At 43.5% G+C, this 19,896-nt stretch overlaps 1 protein-coding gene across 1 annotated transcript in view; it reads left to right on the top strand.

The window, feature by feature from the left end:
- The first annotated feature begins 541 nt into the window (after positions 1-541).
- Il13ra1 (interleukin 13 receptor subunit alpha 1) overlaps positions 542-19,896 on the top strand; it is a 59,542-nt gene continuing 40,187 nt past the window's right edge. Inside the window, exons 1-3 of the mRNA XM_038316580.2 lie at positions 542-721; positions 14,746-14,885; positions 18,782-18,920. Of these exons, the coding sequence (XP_038172508.1) occupies positions 643-721; positions 14,746-14,885; positions 18,782-18,920 (358 nt within the window). The 5' untranslated portion in view covers positions 542-642. The remainder of the gene's footprint in view (positions 722-14,745; positions 14,886-18,781; positions 18,921-19,896) is intronic.

Genomic DNA, 19,896 nt, shown 5'->3' with positions numbered 1-19,896 from the left:
CACTTTACAAATCCCATTCAATGTTATTACCAGCTTTCAAATATACCATTGTTGCTCCCTTGCACAAAACAGGGTGCCACTAAAGTCCCCTATTTGGACTACCAAGTCCTCCCAGAGAAATAAATAAGGTATTACTAATTTAGGAGTCACGGCTTAGGAAACAAGGGCTCAGAGACCTAAGGTTGGAAGCCAGGTTTCCAAGCTCCCAGGCCAAGGTTCTTTCCCTACATGACCCTGCCCTAGTATCTAAGCAGGGTGCAGCCTTTGGCACCTGGGACAACCGGGCATCTTCATAGAAGTGGGAGCAGGGAGAGGCAGTGACTGGAGCCTTGCCACAAAGCTTCAGAGGAAGTCGACTTGGGTCCTAAACAGGACGTTTCTGTAGCTGTGACAGGTGGTGGCGCGGAGGGAGGCCAGGTGTCATTCGGTGGGAGCCAGGGAGCCGCGTGCCCCGCCCCGTCGGCTGCCCGCGCCCTGGCGCCCCCGCGCGCTCGGGTTACCTGCGGCCGTGGGCGGGGCGGCCCTTCCCGTCTACGCCTGCTCTGGCCTCCAGGGCGCCACGGCCGGGAAGTGGGAGCAAGAAGCGAGGAGGCGGAGACTGCGGCGGCTCGAGCCCGGCCGCGCTCCGAGCCGAGGGGCTGCATGGCGCGGCCAGCGCGGCTGTGTGGGCTGTGGGTGCTGCTGTTGTGCGCCGCCGTGAGCCCAGGAGCCGCGGCCACAGGTGAGTGTGGCCCCGGGTTGGAGACAGCCACCCAGGGGACGTGGCGGGTAGGGATGTGGATCGGTGGGCAGGGAGCCTGGGGCGGAGGGGGCTTGTTCGTCGTGGCCTGGGTGCGCGCTGAAGTGGTTGTTGCTTGGACGCCCTGTACTGGCCGTCAGCCTTCTCCCCCAGTGCTGGGGCTCCCGGATCCTGCTAAATTTGGGGGGACTCCTGTGCTGGGGATTTCCCAGGCGAGGTGGTGGGGAAGCCGGACTGACTGACCCTCTCACTTCCCTTGCGCTCTAGGGAAGAGCCAAGGAGGCTGGAGGCTGGAGGAAGGGGACTAAAGGGATTCTAATTTTGCCGAAATGACCCCATATAAGTGGCTTTGCCCGTGAAGGGATGAGGGATCCGGGGGTGGCGACCAAGTCCTGGTGAGCTGGGAACTTCCCAGGGCTCCTTGCCCGGAGCCTCGCAGATGCTTAGTTTGGAAGTGTGGATTTGGCGGTGGAAGTTAAAGGGAGTCTCTGAAAATAGATCATAGACTTAGTAGTAAAAGGGTACAATGGTCAAGACCTCCTCTGGCGTTAAGAAATCCATTGAGAAGGCCTGACCGGCATCCGATGCCTCCCATCTTTAATAAACCGGTATATCATGGGGGAAAATCTCAAATTTATAAAAAAAAAGTTGTACATTGCTTCGGAAGTTGCTCCATTGCCCTTGTGCTTGTGAGCAACTTTTAACTAATGAACTTGGCAGAGTTGTCGCGAAAATCGAAGGTGAATGATTTATTTCCTCATGGACTGGGCCTGGCAAGGGTAGAGATCTGAGCCTTTTAGAATAGGTTTTATTATCACATCCACAGACACGAAAACCAATTTGTTTAGCGAATGTTTACTGAGTCTGTTGTGCTTTGAAACGAAAGCTGAAATGGTAATTAGGAAACTCCCATATACAATACACAATATATGTTGTATCTGTGAAGGGCGGTATTTCTAGGGGCCGAGGCTGTCACAGTGAGCAGAACGGATCAAGTCCCTGAGCTCTGAAGCTAGTTACACCACTGGCAGAGGGTGTGTGTTTCTGTGTATTGAGTAAAATATGGTATGTGAAATACCACTAAGGTACTATGGAGAGAAACAAGACAGGATAGAGGGTTAGCATTGTAAATGGCACACAGCAGAAAGACTTTCCTGAAAAATTGGCATTTGAGTGAGACCTGAGGTACACTTAGGTCTGTTGGACAGTAATTACCCTTTTTTCCTGGGTTCCTGGAGAGGGTACCTGAGGGCTTCATGTGGGCTCTGGGGCTGTGTCACACCTCCAGCCTTTGATAATTATTCGAATGTTGGCCTTGTTTGTTTTACGCTGAGCCAGGCTCTGGAAGGTTGACTTAGGATCTTAGAGTACACAGAATAATCTCTGTCTGCGAAACATCGCTACTTCCGTCAAGGACACCAAGTCTCTGTAGGTATATAGGAAAGCTGAAGACCACAGACTTACCTAAGGTCACCTATCTCTCGAGTGTCCTGATTTTCACAGTGTCATTCCAACACGACTCCCTCCTCCAGGTTTCTTCCCACGCACACACCTGAAACAACAGCTGGCCCTTTAGACAAGACTGTCAACCCTCAACTTCTGGGCTTACTTTTGTTGCCGTCATTTGTTGGAACCTTAGACTACAGACACTTCTCTCCCTTTTAGAAATGCCGAAAGAACTGCATTTGTGGGGTGGTGTAAAAAGCCATTTGCTATCTCGAGTTACTCAGAGGTTGACATTCGTATGACGCTGACATGGACTGGCTGTGAGACTCAGGCTTTGTCATTATCCCCTCCCTGGGTGATGGTTTTCTCATGGGTGAAATGAAGAGATTGAGCTGTGTGTGTTTCAAACAACTGTTTTCATTGCAACGTCTGTGTTTGGGTGTTGAGAACTCCATTCATCTTAAGTGCTTCTTTCGTTTTGATCCTGCTGAATATTTTAAAAACGGTTAGCTTTCTAGTTGAGTTCAGTCTCTTTAGCACAGCAGCTAAGCTGTGGCATTGCTTAATAACAGCTAGCATTTCCCTGTCTATTGTCTGTCCAGCAGTTTTCTAAGTACTTTACTTCGTTTAATTTAAAGTTGTATTTGACAAGTCTCCGTCCCATGAAGCTAGTTTATATTATTGGCAGAAGCTGTGCATTTCTTTGTGTTGAGTAAAATATAGTATTTCAATACTTCTAAAGTACTATGGAGAGAAACAAGGCAGGGTAGGGGGTTACAAGTTTACTTACTAGTTTAGTTCAGTCTGTTTATCTTGATAGCCTACATTGTGGTATGGTGTAATAACAGCTAGTCTTGAACTCCTGGCATGCAGAAGAGCTAGGTAGGTACCTTTCAGGGTGCCAGTATAAGACTAGTTGAGATCCATGAAAGTATATACAGACTAGGCAGTAGAGTAAGAATAGTATATTGCTGGGTGGTGGTGGCGCACTCCTTTAATCCCAGCACTTGGGAGGCAGAGGCAGGCAGATCTCTGTGAGTTCGATGCCAGCCTGGTCTGCAAGAGTGAGTTCCAGGACAGGCGCCAAAGCTACAGAGAAACCCTGTCTTAAAAAACAAAACAAAACAAAACAAAATAGTATATTGGAGACTGGCTTGTAGTTTGACACATAATTGGAGTCTTGCTCTGTAGCCCAGGCTACCCTTGAATGAACTCCCGGAAATCCTCATGTTTCAGCCTCCTCCTTGCTCAGACTATAGAAGTGTGCTGCCTTCCCCAATTTTAAGTGTTTTGCTTCTATATCATTTAACCTTTACAAGCAGCCTAAACTTCAGGTGTTAATATTGGGTCCCTTTTGTATACAAGGAAGTCGAGGCCCACTGAGGCTGAAATTCTTACCCAAATAAAGTCGAGGAGCTAGGCTTCCAACCCTAGCAACTTGATTATAGAGGCTATGCCCTTAACCACTATTACTGTATTCAGTACCTCTTTCAAAAGAAGTAAGAGGGAGTCCTTGGCATTCAGAAGAGCTAGTAAGCTACCTCCCAAGGTACCAGTATAGAGACTAGTTGGCATCCGTGAAAGTAGAGGCAGACTAGTCTTATATTGGAGACTGGCTTCATAATGGTTAGACCATGTAGTCCAAACAATAGGCATTCAGAAGAGAGGAAACTGAAGGCTGGCAGTTTCACAGAATAGGAAAAAAAACTTGAGCTAGACCTCAGAAAAGGTGGGATTTTACTGGAGAACATGTGTAGTGGAGGTTAAACAGGAGCAGCGATGAGGAAGTGGCCGGTCAAGATTCTTGTGTGGTCTGAAGAAAGAGTGGCAAATCAATCTGTGCAAAGAAGCTTGATTTGCTCGTAAACATCCTGATGGGGCACAGTCTGAAGAAACGCAAGCAAGTAGACTTGTCTGGGTAGAGGGAGTCCTTGGCGTGTGGAGCTCAGTGGAATGGAAGGTGGCAGACCCCAGTCTCTATTAGAAAGATGCACAGTGTGTGTGCACGTCCTAATGAGGATCATGGCTTAGTGGTGTCTTTCCTCCTTGTTGGGTTTAGGAGAGCTGGGGATGATTATGAAAGATGTAGCAAAAGGAGGGGGGGCAGGAGTTGATGACTGCATGTGAAGAAAAAAAGACAGATGACTCACGTATGACTCTTGCGATTTCCTTCACTTTTCCCGAAATCTGCATGCCTCTGCCAACTCCCGAGATTGGAAAAGAGAAAGCAAAAGCAATCAGTCAAATGAAGCACCTTAGAGTAAAACAATTACTGGTGGTATTACCCACTGATTCACACAGAATGTGAGGATAAACAACAGGCAGGCACACTTGGGGTTTAGCTCAACAAGCTGCTTCTTAGGTCTTCTCCTCTTCTTCACTCCTCATCTAAAGGCAGTGTTCGTCTCCCAGCAACTGTTGGAAGTTGATGCTGAAGGAAGGCAGAAGAAGCATGTGTTAGGCCTCAGAGCCCATAGGGCCATTTTCCCAGAAAACCAATGCAACTGCCGATTTTCTTAACAGGTCTAAATACTTGCTCTGTGCGGGAACTGGTATAGCGCTTTACCTAGTTTTTTGCTTTTTTTTGAGACAAAGTCTTATTACATAGCCCCCGTTTGCCTCGTGTTTGTTACTTAGTCCAGCTTGACTCCAAACTCTTGGCAGCCCTCCTTCCCCAGCATCTTGAGTGCTGGGATTGCAGGTGTGAGACATTATCTATTTTAACTTGTTTAATACGTATAGCCACACTTTGCGCTAGGTTATGATTCTCATCCTTAACGTTATGGATGAGCAAGCTGAGGAGGAGCAGGGAGGTTAAAGTAGTTTCAGCGCTAGGATTGGAGCTAGGGTCGGCAGCTGATGTTCTTAATCTCTCCACTGTGGTGAAGTCAGTCACTCCGAGCCCCTAGAGACAGTTCAAATATAGACAGCACTTATTTATGTATATGCCTTACAATGCGTACTACAAAATTCATATGTATTAATATGTGCTTACAATCTGGAGATTATGTTTTATCTTTTAGAAAGCATATGCACTCTGCTATGTTTGGGGTTGAACCCAAGGCCTTGGGAACTCTAGGAATTCAGGCAACAAGCTGTGCGTTAGATGTTGTGCTAAGGTGAGATCTCTGAACCTGCTTCAGCCTTGGCCTTCAATGTTAGGTTAGGAGATGCATTTTTCCCATTTATAAGAATCATGCTTTCTCGGCAATGTCTTCTTTCAAAACTAGGGATTGGACCCAGGCCCTCACAAATGTAAGACAAATTTTCTACGACCGTGTTTCCAACCTATTTAATTATTTTTTTTTAATTTTGAGACAGCATTTTGCTAAGTAGCCCAGATGAGCTGAAATTTGCTCTGTAACCCAACCTGGCCCCTAATATCCACTCCCCATGCATCTGTCTCCTGAGTAGATAAGATTGTAGGCATGTGACACCATGCCCAAACTTGAATGTTTTTGTTATGAAAAGGCATTTATTTGGGTGGCAACGCCTGCAGAACATTGAACCCAGGGTCCTGTACATGCTACATGCTCTAGCTCCAGTTGTTGAGTTTTGTCAGGTGTTTTGTTCTGCATCAAGAGAAATAATGCCAAGTTTCCCCCTTTCATTGTGTTAATGTGATATATTATATGGATTAATTTTCGTAGGTTGAGTCATCCTTCCAGGAATAAATCCCACTCGGTCATGGTGTACAATCCTTTTGGTGTGTAACTGAAGGCCCCGTGTCAGCATTTTATTGAGGATAACTTGTCTGTTAGGATTTAGGAACAGGTAGTACAGAGCTCATAGAAAAAATTAGGAAGCATTTTTATTATTTAAGGGCTTTGAAAATGTTTGGAAATGTATAGTATTGGCTTGTTAGACACTTGGTTCAATTTGCCCATAAAGCCATCAAGTTTGGATTTTTTTTTTGGTCAGGAGATAAATTTGAATACTGATTTAATATCCTTATTGATTACAGATCTATTCAGATTATATATTTCTTTCTGATTTAGTTTCAGTAAGTTTTGTGTTTCCAGGAATTTGTGCATTTAATCTAAAGCATCAAATTTGTTATATTGAGTTGTTCATACTTCTTTCTTAAAATTCTTTTTTTATGTCTTAGAATAAGTAGTAATATACCCATTTTCATTTCTGATTTTAGTAAGTGCAGTCTTCTTTACTAACAAAAGGATTTAGAAATGTTATTGCCCTTATCAAAGCCCTTTGTTTTATTAATACTACTTTACTTTTCTGCTTCTTATTTCATTTATCTCTATGCTAATCTTCTTCATGATTTCCTTGATTTTTCTAAATTTGGATCTGTCCTTTTCTTTTTATAAGTCCCGTAAATTGTGAAGTTAGATTGTGTTTGGATGTTTGTAATCCTATCTTTCATAAATTTAAGGAGCTTTCAGTTATTACTTCTTTGTCTGTATCTGATTTTCAGACAAGGTCTCGTGTAGCTCAGGCTGGTTTCGAATTTGTTATGTAACATAGCTAAGAAACCTGAACTGAGGAACATCGCCGAGGAACCTCGAACTCCTGATCCGTCTTCCCTCTCCTTCCTCCTCTATCCCTCCCATTCCTCCTCCTGCTCCTTTACTCAGCCTTAGAGAGTTGGTCCTCAGGTACTGTCCATTTGTTTTTGTGGGTCTCTTACTTGCCTATAGCTTGCCAAGTAGGCTAGGTTGGCTGGCCAGTGAGGTGCAGAGAGCCGCTTGTGTCCACTTCCTCGGTGCCAGGATTACAATCATGCTTCCTTTGCCATCTGAGCCATTTCCCCAGCTCCTTGTTATTTTTAAAATTTCTCTTTCTTCCTTTTTCTGTTCTCCTTTATCACCTCCCCCAATGCAGCCACTAGTCTAATGATAACCCCACAGGTTCCTGAGATTCTCTTGATTTTTTTCTTTTGTCTTAAAAAAAATGACCCACTAAGTCCTGTTAGTGTTGTCTGCAGGAACATAAACAACCTACCAACGGCCATACCGCCAAAAAAAATGGCTCTCCCTACACTAGCAGCTATCAGTGGCCAAGGGGTGGAGCCCCACGAGCCCCTCCACCACCCATGTTGAAAATATTTGATTGGCTTAACATTGTACAGGTAAATTCTTGTGTGCAGCCCCAGGGACAGACCTGACTGGGACTTTGAGGGAATGAAGAAAAGACAGACAGATACATGGACAGAAAGCTAGAAATCAGTGGTCTGGGCTCTCTGGAGAAGCCACGGTATCCCAGAAGCTGTTTATTATAGAGTTGAATAGGAAGGTGGAGTTACTGCACACAGCTGAGGAAGGAGGCAGAGTTATTACATACATCTTAAACAGGGAGGTGCAGTTATTCTATAGAGATAACCAAGAAGTCAGGGTTTATGGCATGCAGCTAGATCAAGGAGACAGGATTAGCTGATCTCAGCAGGAGCAGTAAAAGTACAGTATAGTACAGAAGAGCTCTGTAGGAGAGCAGGCTTCAGGCCATGAATATCTGGCAGGAGAAAGCTCCGGGGAACATTTTCTGTCCACATTGTCAGCATCTACACATGAGCCAGAAGGGACGGCTTTGCCGTTTCTCTCTGAGGCTTGGGTCCGTGGCATGGCTGTGCCCATGTCAACAGCACACAGCCACTCAGAATGTCACATATTCAGGGCTTTCTCTGCTCCCTGCAAGTAACCATAGCTACGGTGAGCTCATGAGTTTAATGCCTGTACTGCGTCTAGAAGCATTTCACGGCTTTTCTCCTCATCCTCCATCTTTAAAATTCTTTCCATGCCTTTGCCCTTATCCCCTGAGGTGCCAGAGGGTGGATAGAGCTGTCTCATTTAGGGCTGAACACCCAACAGTCCTTCTCAGCGCTTTGACCAGTTAGGAGTCGTCTTGTTGACTGCGGATGGCTGCAAAAAGAAGCATCTAGGAAAAAAAGATTGAGAGCAGGACCTATCGATAGCTATAAACATAAGTATTTAGGACCCCGTTCTACAATCTGTCTAGCAAAACAACAGGAGTACCTTATTCCGAGGGCATATGATTTCCTAGCTATGGGCTTTTGACGAGTTTTACAGTATTAGGTATGAATTCCCTCCCCTGAAACAGGCCTCAAATCCCATCAGAGAAGAGTTGGTTACTCCCAAAATGATCATGCTGGTTTTGCACCAGTGGGAATACCTTGCCTGAAAGGTTGGTACTATAGCATGCAGAGTCCAGTGCTGTGTAAGTTAGCTGATGAATTTTCTCCCCCGGCAGCCCACATGACACCTTTCATAACAGCTTTCTTTGAAACCTGGCTATCATTCCCAAGGAAGTATCCAGATTACTCCCATCTCGATTTCTCTATGTGCTGTGATCAATATATGTTGTGTCTTACCATCTCTCTGCAGTGGGCACTGAAAAGCAATGGTGATATTCTGTGTTATTGGGTGGTTGGTGGGCTCTGACGCTTCCTTGACCAATAACTCAGAGAGGTGTCCCATAAATGGGACTGAAATTTAATTTAATAACCCTCGTCTTCTGGGGAGGAGCACTGTGCAGAGCACCTCTGCTCAGACTCCTTTTAAAAATGTTATTTTTTACATTTATTTATTGAGGGGGGCAAGCAGCGTGTGAGGGAGGTCAAAGGACAACTTGCAAGAATTAGTTCTCTCCATCCACCACGTTGATTCTGGGGCTTGAACTTAGGTTGTCAGACTTGACAACAAGTACCTTATCCTGCCGAGCCATCTTGCCAGCCCTCCTCCTTTAAAAAAGTCATATAAAAACATATATATGTATATATATACGTTATATATATAGTTATATAAAAAGTTATATATATGCGTATATATATATATATATATATATATATATATATATATATCTTGCTTATGAAACAGTGGGTTTCAGGAGTGTTTTTTCATACATCCCAAGTTTTTGTTAATTCTTCCCTCTTTGCTCCCGTCTCTAGTTAAGCCTTCAACCCCCACTATTCCCCTGCCCAACTTACTTTTATATTATATATGTTCTATAATCCGCTTTCACCTTCAGAACTCTTCCCCTCTTCTGTATCCTAGGTCCTTTCTGAAGTCTTGTTCTTTATAGACACTCCAAGTCAAACACACAAATCTACAAGTTTCTTTAGCCTTATCTCTCTGTAATTTAGACTCAGTAATTTTCATTGCATTATATTTGAGTTTGCTGATTATTTCATTTGCTTGATCCAATCTGTTTTTAAATACCTCATTTCAGTTGTTTACTTAGGTTTTATTTATTTCTTTATTTATTTTTGGTTTTTGGTTACCTCACTCATGTAGCTCTGATGATCCCAGAACCCACTCTAACCCAGGCTACCTCAAATTCCTAGTCATTCTCCTGCCTCTGTCTTCTTGACACTGGGATTTCAGCTAAGAACCACCATGCCTGGTTCAGTTATTTTATTTCACATCTCCAGAATTTGATTTTAGTTTCTTTTTAGGTTACTGCTGTTTCTGGTTTGTTTATCTCTCTTTGGTTCGTTCAGCATCTTTAAGACATTTTGTTTTGTAGCCTTTGTCTGGCACGCTCACCCTTCTCAGGATGAGTTTATCCTGATGGTTTTTCCTTTGACTGGCTCGTACTTGCTGGGATGTTGCTTGGTGATGAAGCACTTGCCTAGCATATACAAGGCTCTGGGTTCTGTCCTCAGCATCGCCAAGTCAGAAAAAAAAAAGAATACCCATACTTTACTATTTATGAATTGTGATTGGCTTTTATCAAAAATAGAGTGAGTAAGTGATGTAGTAATTCCAGAAAGCAGATTATTTCCTGGCTCCGGGTTTTTTCTGCCCCCACCTTTCTATTAGTTTCTTTGAGAGTTTTGTGCTATGCGTTTTGATTGTATTTACTTCTCCCCCTCAACTCCTTCAAGATCCACGCCTTTCCCTAACCGGTTTTGTGTCTTTTTTTTTTCCCCCATCAAGTCCAATTGTTGCTGCTCATACATACATGGATGTTCGGCCTTCCACTAAACTGTGATCAGCATATCAGGGCAACATTCTTAAAGACTTCCCTGTGCCCGAAACTAGCAATAGTGCCCCAGCCAGGGATGGGAATCCATGGCCACCTGTACTCTCCATGCTTCGATTTGGGCTGGTTTAAGCTTGGGGCTTGTGCACGTTGTCCCAACTACTGCAGCTTCATATGTGCAGCTACAGGCTTGTGTCCTGAGGACACTATTTCCTTGTATTCATCCAGGGATTTCTGTTTTGATCATCTGTGTCTGTTTATTTTTATTATTGAGACTGTCTCTCACTTGAGATTTTCTTAGGTCTTTTGGAAGCTTTCTCTTTAATCTTCCTCCCGTATGCAGTTATTTTTAAAAGTTTTGACTCTTTAATGTGCAAAGGGAAAAAAAATAAGGGAAGAAAACAGGAAGAGAAGAAGGGTGCCAGTAATGTAAATTTCCTGAAAGCCACGTCTGCTAGGAGAGGAAGGACTTGCAGTGATAGAGTCAATGCAACAACTTGGTCCTGGCCTATCTGCTTTTGCCTCTTTCGTTGGAAGTAGCAACCAGTGATCAGAATACAGTCTCAAATATTTGTAGGGCAGGGATCTCTTTGCCTACTCCGACAAGCTTTATGCCCACTATCCCAGGGACACAGTCGCATTTTCCTGCCCAGGGTTGACTTTCACCAACCATTGTTGTGTGGACGGTTACCATTTTTCCTGCTCAATTCCTTTATCTGGAAATTGTGAAGCTTTCAGTTACCTCCAGGGTCTCTAAATAGTCACATCAAACAGATTCTTTTTTTTCCTTTTCTTTATTTTTAGGGTCTTGATTTTATTATTAAGCTTAAATCAGTCATTAAAAATAAAATCAGATGGTTTATCTGATTAGCCAGCATGAAGAGCAACTTTACCAGGAGATGTAATGGTTTGACCTAGATATTCTTTCCCTAGAAAAATAATATTGAACACTAAGCAATGGTCCTTCACATGGTAATTGAACTAAATTTCAGTTACCGTGGGAAAAAATGACAAAATTTGTTATATTTCTTAATTTTATAATTCAATTAGAGAATACCGTTATTATGTTTGTCAATATTCTTTCTTATTAGCTCATGTTTTCCACTCCTTTTTATTTCTCTCTCTCCCTCCCTCTTTTCTTCCCTTCTTTCTTTCTGAGAAGGATTCATTCTGTAATCCAAGCTGGCCTTGGATTTGTGAAAATTCCCATCCCTCAGCCCCTCAAGTGCTGAGGTGCTGTGCATGAACCACCATGCCTAGTTAGGCTGTGGCTTCGTATGCCTGGACTCTGCCATTCAGCAGGCTGTCAACATGATGGTTTCTGTGTGTGTGGGGGGGCACATATGCTTTAGACAGGATCTAGCTCTTAGCCCAGGCTCGCCTGGATTTCATAGCCCAGTGTGGTCTCAAAATCATGGCAGTTTTCTTACCATAGCTTTCTGAGTGCTGGGATTACAGTTTATCAGCTTCTGGAGAGTTTCTATCGAAGTAAGATGTTTCCTATACTGCAGCATCCCCCCCACCAGCAGCCACGTATAGTTTTTCAATTATAGGGAGTACAAAAATTTCAACAGTTATGAAGCAGCCACCAGGGAAAAAACAAAAAGAAAAGAAAAGGAAAGATACCTGATATCCCCAAGTAGCTTCTGTGCAAACCAATTGCATCTGGCTAAATAGCATTTCCAAACAGATGGGAAAATTGAATCTTATTTGGGAAATTAGAACTAGGGAAGACTTTTGATTAATTTCGAGTATAAATAAGAGGCCGAGGTAGAAGGATTGGTGTGAGTTTTAGGTCATCCTAGGCTGCATAGTGAGTTCAAGGCGCCTGAACTGGAGTGAGACACTATCTCAAAAACAAATAGAAAAAGCAGCAATAGCGGGTGGAGTTTAAACATCTTAAATTACCTTAGATTTTAGAATCCAACCGAAGCAAAAATAAGTAATAGTTTTGTTGTTTTTATTATAAGGCTTTAATTTTGGGGAGTAGGTAACTGGGTAACTAAAGTGTCAGGAACCTGCTAAGCCAGGTATCCACGATTTCTGCTAAACTTTGTTTTCTGGAAACTGCGGAATGAGGGAGATAGTCCTGAAGTAGATTGTGGTCTCGAAAATCCTAATTGATGGAATTTAGCATGCAGCTCAGACTGACCTCAAACTCAAAAGTGATCCTTCTGCCCCAGTCTTCTGAGAACTGGAATTCTATCTATGATTCACCACAGCCAGCTACGAGCTCACTTTAATACATTGGGCCAGGAAGTCCCTGCTTCTAAAGGCCTTGGCATGCTCAGGTCTGAACCCTCCCCAGACTGGGCCATGGGAAAAGCTTATCAGTAGTTGTCAGGGGGGAGGGAGTGTTAAAATTTAAGGGCTTTTGTAGACTGCTGCCCAATTAGTGGCTGTGCATGAAATTGACTGTTGGGAAAACCTCACCTACATAGCGCCCATGGGGTTGATGTTTGGGACTGATGGAGTTTTTTGTAATAGTCAAATAAAACACTCCATGTTTCTTGAACCATCATTTTAATCACACCAGTTATTATTTGCAGTGCTGAATTAGAACCTAGGGCTTGGCAAATTATAGGCAAATACTCTACCACTGAATGGCACCCTTAGCTCCTAGAGGGCGATTTTTGCTTTAGTTTGTTAGTTTTGTTGTTGTTGGCCTTGGTCTTGTTTTTGACATGGAAGTCTCCGTATGCTGTGCAGGCTAATAGTAATTCAGCGCCCTTCTGCCTCCACTTCCCCAGTTCTAGGATTGCAGGTAGGTCTACCGTGTCTGGTTGGACTTTTAAAGTGGCTTTGGGAAACTTTGTTTTGCAATGTTTGCAGAAGCTTTGTAAAGAAGGGCAGAGAATTCCCCTCCATGCCCGCCCTGCTTCCCGAGTGGGCCTTTGATAATCCTGGCCTTAGAAGTTCTCGGGAAAGTTCAAGACACTTTTTGTTTCTCTACTTTTTCTTCCCTCTCCAGCTCCAGCTGCTTAGTGTCAGATCCCAGGGGGAATTGGGGTGCTAAATTTCTCCCAGTGCTTCTTTGGAAAAGCTATAAAAACAAACAAACAAACATCAAGGACTAGAACACGTTCCTGAGCTCAACTGAAGAGAGCGCAATTGAAAAGGAGGTTTGCAAACTCAGAAAACAGCTGAATAAACTGGCTGGATTGAGTGTGGGGATACTAGTATTTAAGAGTCCGTAGTCCAGACATGGTGATGCCTGCTTTTGGGAGCAGAAGCAGGTAGGTATTTGTGAGTTCAAGACCAGCCTGGTCCAAATAGCCATAGCAAGTTCCAGGCCAGCCAAGGGTACATAGTGAGATTCTATCTCAACAAAAGGTCCATAGGTTTCTCCTTCATAGGCTCTGTGTTTGCTGGTAAATTGCATGTAGATTAAAAAAAGAAGAAAAGAAAAAATCTAAAACCATTACACCTGTGCTGAACATGTTATAGGTTTGTTTTTCTTGTCATTATTTTTCCAAACAATATAATACAATGTTGCTCTATGTACCATTAAAGTATATGGAAGGATGTACATGGACTATATGCAGATCCTGCAAGGGGTTTTTGCAAATTTTATTATTCACACAGTCTTCTGAAACAGGCCTCCTGTGGATACTATGGAAGGAATATATTATATTTATATTAGCAATATTTAATTAAGTATATGGCTTTGGAATGTAGGTTAGTGACAGAGATACTTTCTATGCTCAGGGCCCTATTTTCTATCCCTAGGAAGAAAAGATACAGGCCACACTGGTGCATATCTATTTCCATACCAGTTGAGAGGTGGAGGTAGATCAACAGGGGGAGGCCGGCTATACTAGGATGCTTGGGGTCAATCTGAGAGGAAACAATCTCAAAAACGAATGTGACTTTAAAGCCACATTATCCAGGTCGCAATCTCAGCTATGTCACTGATCATGGGGTATGAGGTTATGGGACTGGCTTCCTTGTGCCGCAGTCACTTTTGCTGTTACTATTCTTTTGAATTTTAAAAATGTAGGTACATGTGTTTGCCTTCACACGCATGCCACTGAACGTTTGTGGAAGTCAGAAGGCACCTTCAAGGGTGTGTTCTCTCCTTCCACCATGTAGACCCTGGGGATTGAACCTGAGGTTACCAGGCTTGTGTGCAGGTGACTTTACCCACTGGGTTACCTTGACAGCCTGATTTCCCCTTTTCCTTTCCTTTCTCCCTTCTTTCCTTCCTTCCTTTCTTTTTCTTTTCTTTCGTTTTTTCCTTACGGCCTGAGTCTGTAGCTCATGTGTGCCTGGAACTTACTATGTAGCCCAGGCTGACCTTAAACTCAGAGCAATCATCTTGCCTTGGGCTCCCAGGTGCCGGGGTTGCACAGGTGAGCTACCATTCCAAACTAGCCACTGCATCTTTCAAATGACGCCAACAGTGTCCCTGTTTCAAAACGGTCTGTGCACATTTTCATTAGTATGTGTGAAGTGTAACCTTGTTTGTCTCAGCAAATGTTAGATGTTGTTAATCCAGCTTGGTATTGGTCTTGGCCCTAGGGTGTGAGAGAATGGATTAAATGAGCCATCAAAAAAGTCTGGCTGGCGTTGATCTATGTTTGTCTTATGTTTGATTTGAACAGAAGTTCAGCCACCTGTGACGAATTTGAGTGTCTCTGTCGAAAACCTCTGCACAATAATATGGACGTGGAGTCCTCCTGAGGGAGCCAACCCAAACTGTACTCTCAGGTACCTTAGTCATTTCGATGACAAACAGGATAAGGTAAGTGTTCTAGAGCCTGTGCCACGGTTGTGGCGAAGTGGGCAAATACTGTGATCAAAGCAAAGAATGAGTCAAATTCTCATCTCCAAAATGGCAATGTTACTTTACGTTGTTCCCAGATGTCTCTTGGGGAAGACCTATAGAAACAACCATCGACAAAATCGAACATTTGAAAATATTGGCTAATTCTTGATGATTGAATAGAATTAATTGTCCTGATAGAAAATACCGGATAGCCTTATGTATTCGACACCCAATAAGTAATCAGTTCCATTATTGATGTTTGCTCATATGTTCTTGTCTATAGCTCTATCTTCTTGAATTTATTTATTTACTTACTTACTTACTTACTTGTTTTTTGATTTCTTTGAGACAAGGTTTCCCAGTAACTATGGAGCCTGTCCTGGAACCTGCACTGTAGACCAGGCTGGCCTCGAACCCACAGAGATCCGCCTGCCTCTGCCTTCTGAAGGCTGGGATTAAAGGCGTGCGCCACCACCGCCCAGCTCTTCTTGTATTTATATGAGCCTCCTTCACAGAGCATTTTCACATTGAGCATCTCCTCGCTCATGTCTACCGATAGATATGCATGAGCTTTGGGTCTAAAAGTCAATGCCACGGGGAATGGAAGGATGAGATGTTAGTGGTCAGTGGGTTTACATTTGCTGGTGCCTGAGGAAAACAACAGGGGAACAATTACACCTTGCCTGTTAGAAGTAATCAGCTTTGGATGGCCGGGTGGGATAATTAGGTTCTTGGTGGCACATCTGTTCAATAGTCTTGTGAGTCTATACCTTTTTGCATTGTGTCTGGTGAGAGACGTGTTTGGGCTTTGCCACCATGAGGCTGCAAATGAGTGGAGAGAGCAGTGCCTCTCTTCCTGTCCTTTGGGTGCGACCTCAGTACATCTATAGGGCTGTATGTAGCCACTCGACATATTGAACAGCGGGTAGTGTACACAGAAGCCCAGTGTTTCCAAGTTGCTAAATGATATCAAGTCTGCAGGTTGCATTTAGTCTTCACAGAGAGGCTTATTGAGACAAGAGAGATATGCAGACAGGGGTTTTTTATATAAAAAAAGCAGAAGATAGATATCACTAGTATCCCTCTACCATTGTTTTGTCCATGTCCATTAAGTCTCCAATCTGGCAAGTAGAAGGCAGCTCTGGCAATGCATTTTAGGTTATCTTTCATCACCGAAGGATAGGGAAGTCCCGCTGGAAGAATAAATCAAAGGCTCTTCGGTCCAGGCATGCACGGAGGCCTAAGCTGAGGCTGGCTCCCTTTCCTGCTCAGAAAGAACTCTTTAGCAGGGAAAGGTGTGATGGAGCCAAGAGGGTGTTCGTTGTCAGGGAGATGGACAAATCCAGGACTGCAGCCTTGGGCTTGGATACGGTTTACAAGAAGGCCAGATTCCCAGAGGGGTGGAGCATACTGTCATAGCAGCTACCAGAGTGCAGGGATTCTGCTGGGAAGAACTGCGTTTCCTGTCTGGTACAGGGACGAATGTTTCACTTGGTGATCATTACTAATTAAGCCTCCTATTTTATTCATAGCAATTTGCTATTACATAGCTTGGAATTGGAGCTTTTCTTTTTGAGGCAGGGTCTTTTGTGTCTCAGCATTATTATGGAGCTGAGGCTAGCCTTGAACTCCCGATTCCTCAGCCTCTGTATCCGAAGTGCTGGGAATCCAGGCATGCACCACCATAGAAAGAGAATTCAAAACTATTATCTTTAAATATCTGTTTTATTATTCATATGCCTAGAAGATAAGATTCAAATCTATGTTTGAAAGCATTTTTTAATTTAAAAATGCCAGTATACTAAAACTCTTTTTTTTTTGTTTGTTTTTGGAGACAGGGTTTCACTGTAGTTTTAGAGCCTGTCCTGGAACTACCTCTTGTAGACCAGACTGGCCTCGAACTCACAGAAATCCTCCTGCTTCTGTCTCCTGAGTGTTGGGATTAAAGGCATGTGCCACCACCGCCTGGCTGATAAAACTCATTAGCTCTCTAGCTGGAGCAGTATCTAAAGATAATGAGGCAATGGAGATCTCCCACCCGCCCATGATCCTAATTTATGATTTCTAAGAAATTCTTTTTAAACTAGAAAAATTATTTTAAACAAAAAACATCAAAACTTAAGATACTGGGGACCGAACCCAGTGTCACACTTTTGAGATAAGTACTGTGCCCTCATTTATGATGTTTGCCAATCCATTGTCCCTTGGCATCCTCAGAGAGGGACCACATCTCCCAGGTGAGAATTAGGAAGAATCCTCGAGTTGGCCAGGCTCATCCAGCAACTTGGACTTAGTAAGGGAGTGAAGTTGGTGAGAGTTACATTGGAAGTCCTCCTGCCACCTTTATTGCACTTTCGAGAGCTGGGCTTGAGCTCCGTGGGCCGGGTCAGAGACCTCGCTTCCTCAGCCTGCACTCGTTCCTAAAGGGACAATCCTAACTGATGATGCATTCCAGGAAGACTTCTGTCAGCACTGTACTCTTCATCCCAGTAGGGACAGCTTATATGGGAAGCCAAATGATAAGTAGATTGCTTGGCAAGGAATCAAGAATTCCTTGTGGAAAAAAAAAATGTCCTTGGCTAGGCATAGCCGGAGGCCCCGCTGAGGATAACCATAATTTTGCTGGATTCTCCATGTCCACGCCATCAAGTCAACACCTCCTTTCTCTGAGCCGGGATTTTACTTGAAGAGAAACTTTTTTTTTTCTGACCTACTGGCCCCACTTTTTCGGAGTCCTATCCTAATTGTGGCTAAGAACTACTCTGTGTCCATATACATCTTTTCTCTGGTATATTCATCACTGGTTTGTTGACGACTTCCTGAGAGCATCCTCATGTCCTTGTTTCAGAGGTGACTGGAGTTTCCCTCATGCCCAGCCAGCAGCAGGCATGCAAAATGTCACACTAGTCGTATGAGGTGGTAGATTAAGCGACGTGACCATTTCCCCTCTTTTCATGGCTACCAGGAAATTATGAAAGGAAATACTATGGGAAACTTGAGTCAGAAACTATTGCAAAACAGGAAGTGCTCTTTGGAACTCTGATTAAACTTCGCTTCATTCTGACTTATTCCTCTCACCTCTGGAAATGTTAATTTCCCAGAGAGCCCTTTAAGAGCGTTGCTCCAAGTCATAATAAGCAGCCCTGTGATTTAGTCTTAGATTTCTGCAGTGTCTGGGAATCTGTGGTTTCACAAAGCTTATTTATCCTTTTCTGTGTTCCAGATGAAGTGTGTAAGTGCATATAGCAATGGTCGAAACTTGCTCAGACACTACAGAAAAGTGTTGAATGAAAAGGGTCTCTTTGGCCCTCGATCCCTAGAGATCACCACAATGACTGGAGTTTTGATGTGGCCATTTAAAGCTAGGTCTTGATGGAATTTTGATAATTGCTTCCTGTCAGTTTCCTTGTAGAGAGTTGATGCTAGCTATCATGGTAGACGTCTAAGTAAATTTTATGATGGTTATACCTTTAAATGTGGGAATCTCTTTATCTATACTAGAGGTTTTCAGTGGCAGGTGGTACTACTAGTGCCTACTGCAGGCGTATTATTTATTGTAGGAGAAAGGTGGGCTAACCTGTTCATTACAGGGTGTCAGGTATCATTCCTGGCCTCTGTCTATTAAATGTCAATAGTGTCTTGCTTCCCCGCTTCAAAGTTCTGACAACCGAAACTAGGACTGAGACCTTATTGTAGGTCTACAGACATGGCAGAAGAGCAGAATAACCCTTTCAAAACCACTCACCCACACTATCTAAGAACGTATTATTTTTCTTATATACACTTGGGTCTGTTAAGACTTTGTGATTTAAGTGTCCTTTTTTTGTTTGTTTGCTGTAGAAGTTACTTTTTTTTAACCTTCCTAATCTCAGATAATTGCTCCAGAAACTCGTCGTTTAAAGGAAGTACCCCTAAATGAAAAGATCTGTCTGCAAGTGGCATCCCAATGTAGTACCAATGAAAGCGAGAAGCCTAGTGTGGTGAGGAGAAAGTGCATCTCGCCCCCTGAAGGTAACAGATCCAGATGTTCTCCCTTGCCAGTGAAGAGCGTAGCCAGTTGCTTGGTGTGCTCACATTCATGGGTGGTGGCTTCATTTCATTCTCAGAGTTTTGCTGAGTCAAATAACGGTCAGGCCCTGTAACTGGATGCTGATAAGTTTGAGGATGTTGCTGCTTCAAGTAGCTCAGACAGTTTAAATAATAGTAATGTTTACATAGTTAGAATGCTTTCTTCTATAATTTGAAAAATGAACACACACACACATTGACACGCACTCCCTCTCCCATCCCTCCCTCCCTAAAATGTGCTTTACAAACTGATCTGAAGGAAGCAAGGCATGCATTGTTCTCCGGAAGTGCTGCACAATGGAGAAGAGGCTGAAGGGGCGTGCTCTAGGTTTCAGGCTCAGCACTTTAGGGAACCTATAGCACTGTTGTGGTTATGCCATATGGAAATTAGTCTGCTATGCAGAATATATATGGGGGGATGCCAAAGGAGAATAAGTATGCTGGCTTAGTTTCAGTCAAAGGAAAAGCTCTTGGGTGGTGAGGATCATTGGTCCCCTATTGCACTTTACCCACAATCCTTCTGTGTCTTATATTATGTCCAGGGAGGAGCCTACATTAATTACAAGAAATGCTCCCCGACCCCAGCCATCAACATTTAAAAATCCCAGTTCTGCCAGTTACTGATTGTGTGACCTTGGTTAGATTACTGCCCCCACCTATTTTCCTCATCTATAAAATGGGAGCACCTACCTCCTACAATGATTGAGAGGATGACATAAATAAATATTTTTGCACATTTTGTCTTTTCATATTATCCTCGCCCTTTGTTAGGCAGAGCCAGGCCCCATCTCCAGCCTCTAAACCTTAGCACTGCATGGCTTGTTATTTAAGGCATTCTCTGATTTGCACTGATCAAAAGAAAAACGGTATGAGGCACTGCTCTTAAAGGTATAAAAGTTACTGAGATAACTCAGATAAC

This window comes from Arvicola amphibius, chromosome X (assembly GCF_903992535.2).
Source record: "Arvicola amphibius chromosome X, mArvAmp1.2, whole genome shotgun sequence".
NCBI lineage: Eukaryota > Metazoa > Chordata > Mammalia > Rodentia > Cricetidae > Arvicola > Arvicola amphibius.
This window is presented reverse-complemented; position numbering and strand designations above follow the sequence as displayed.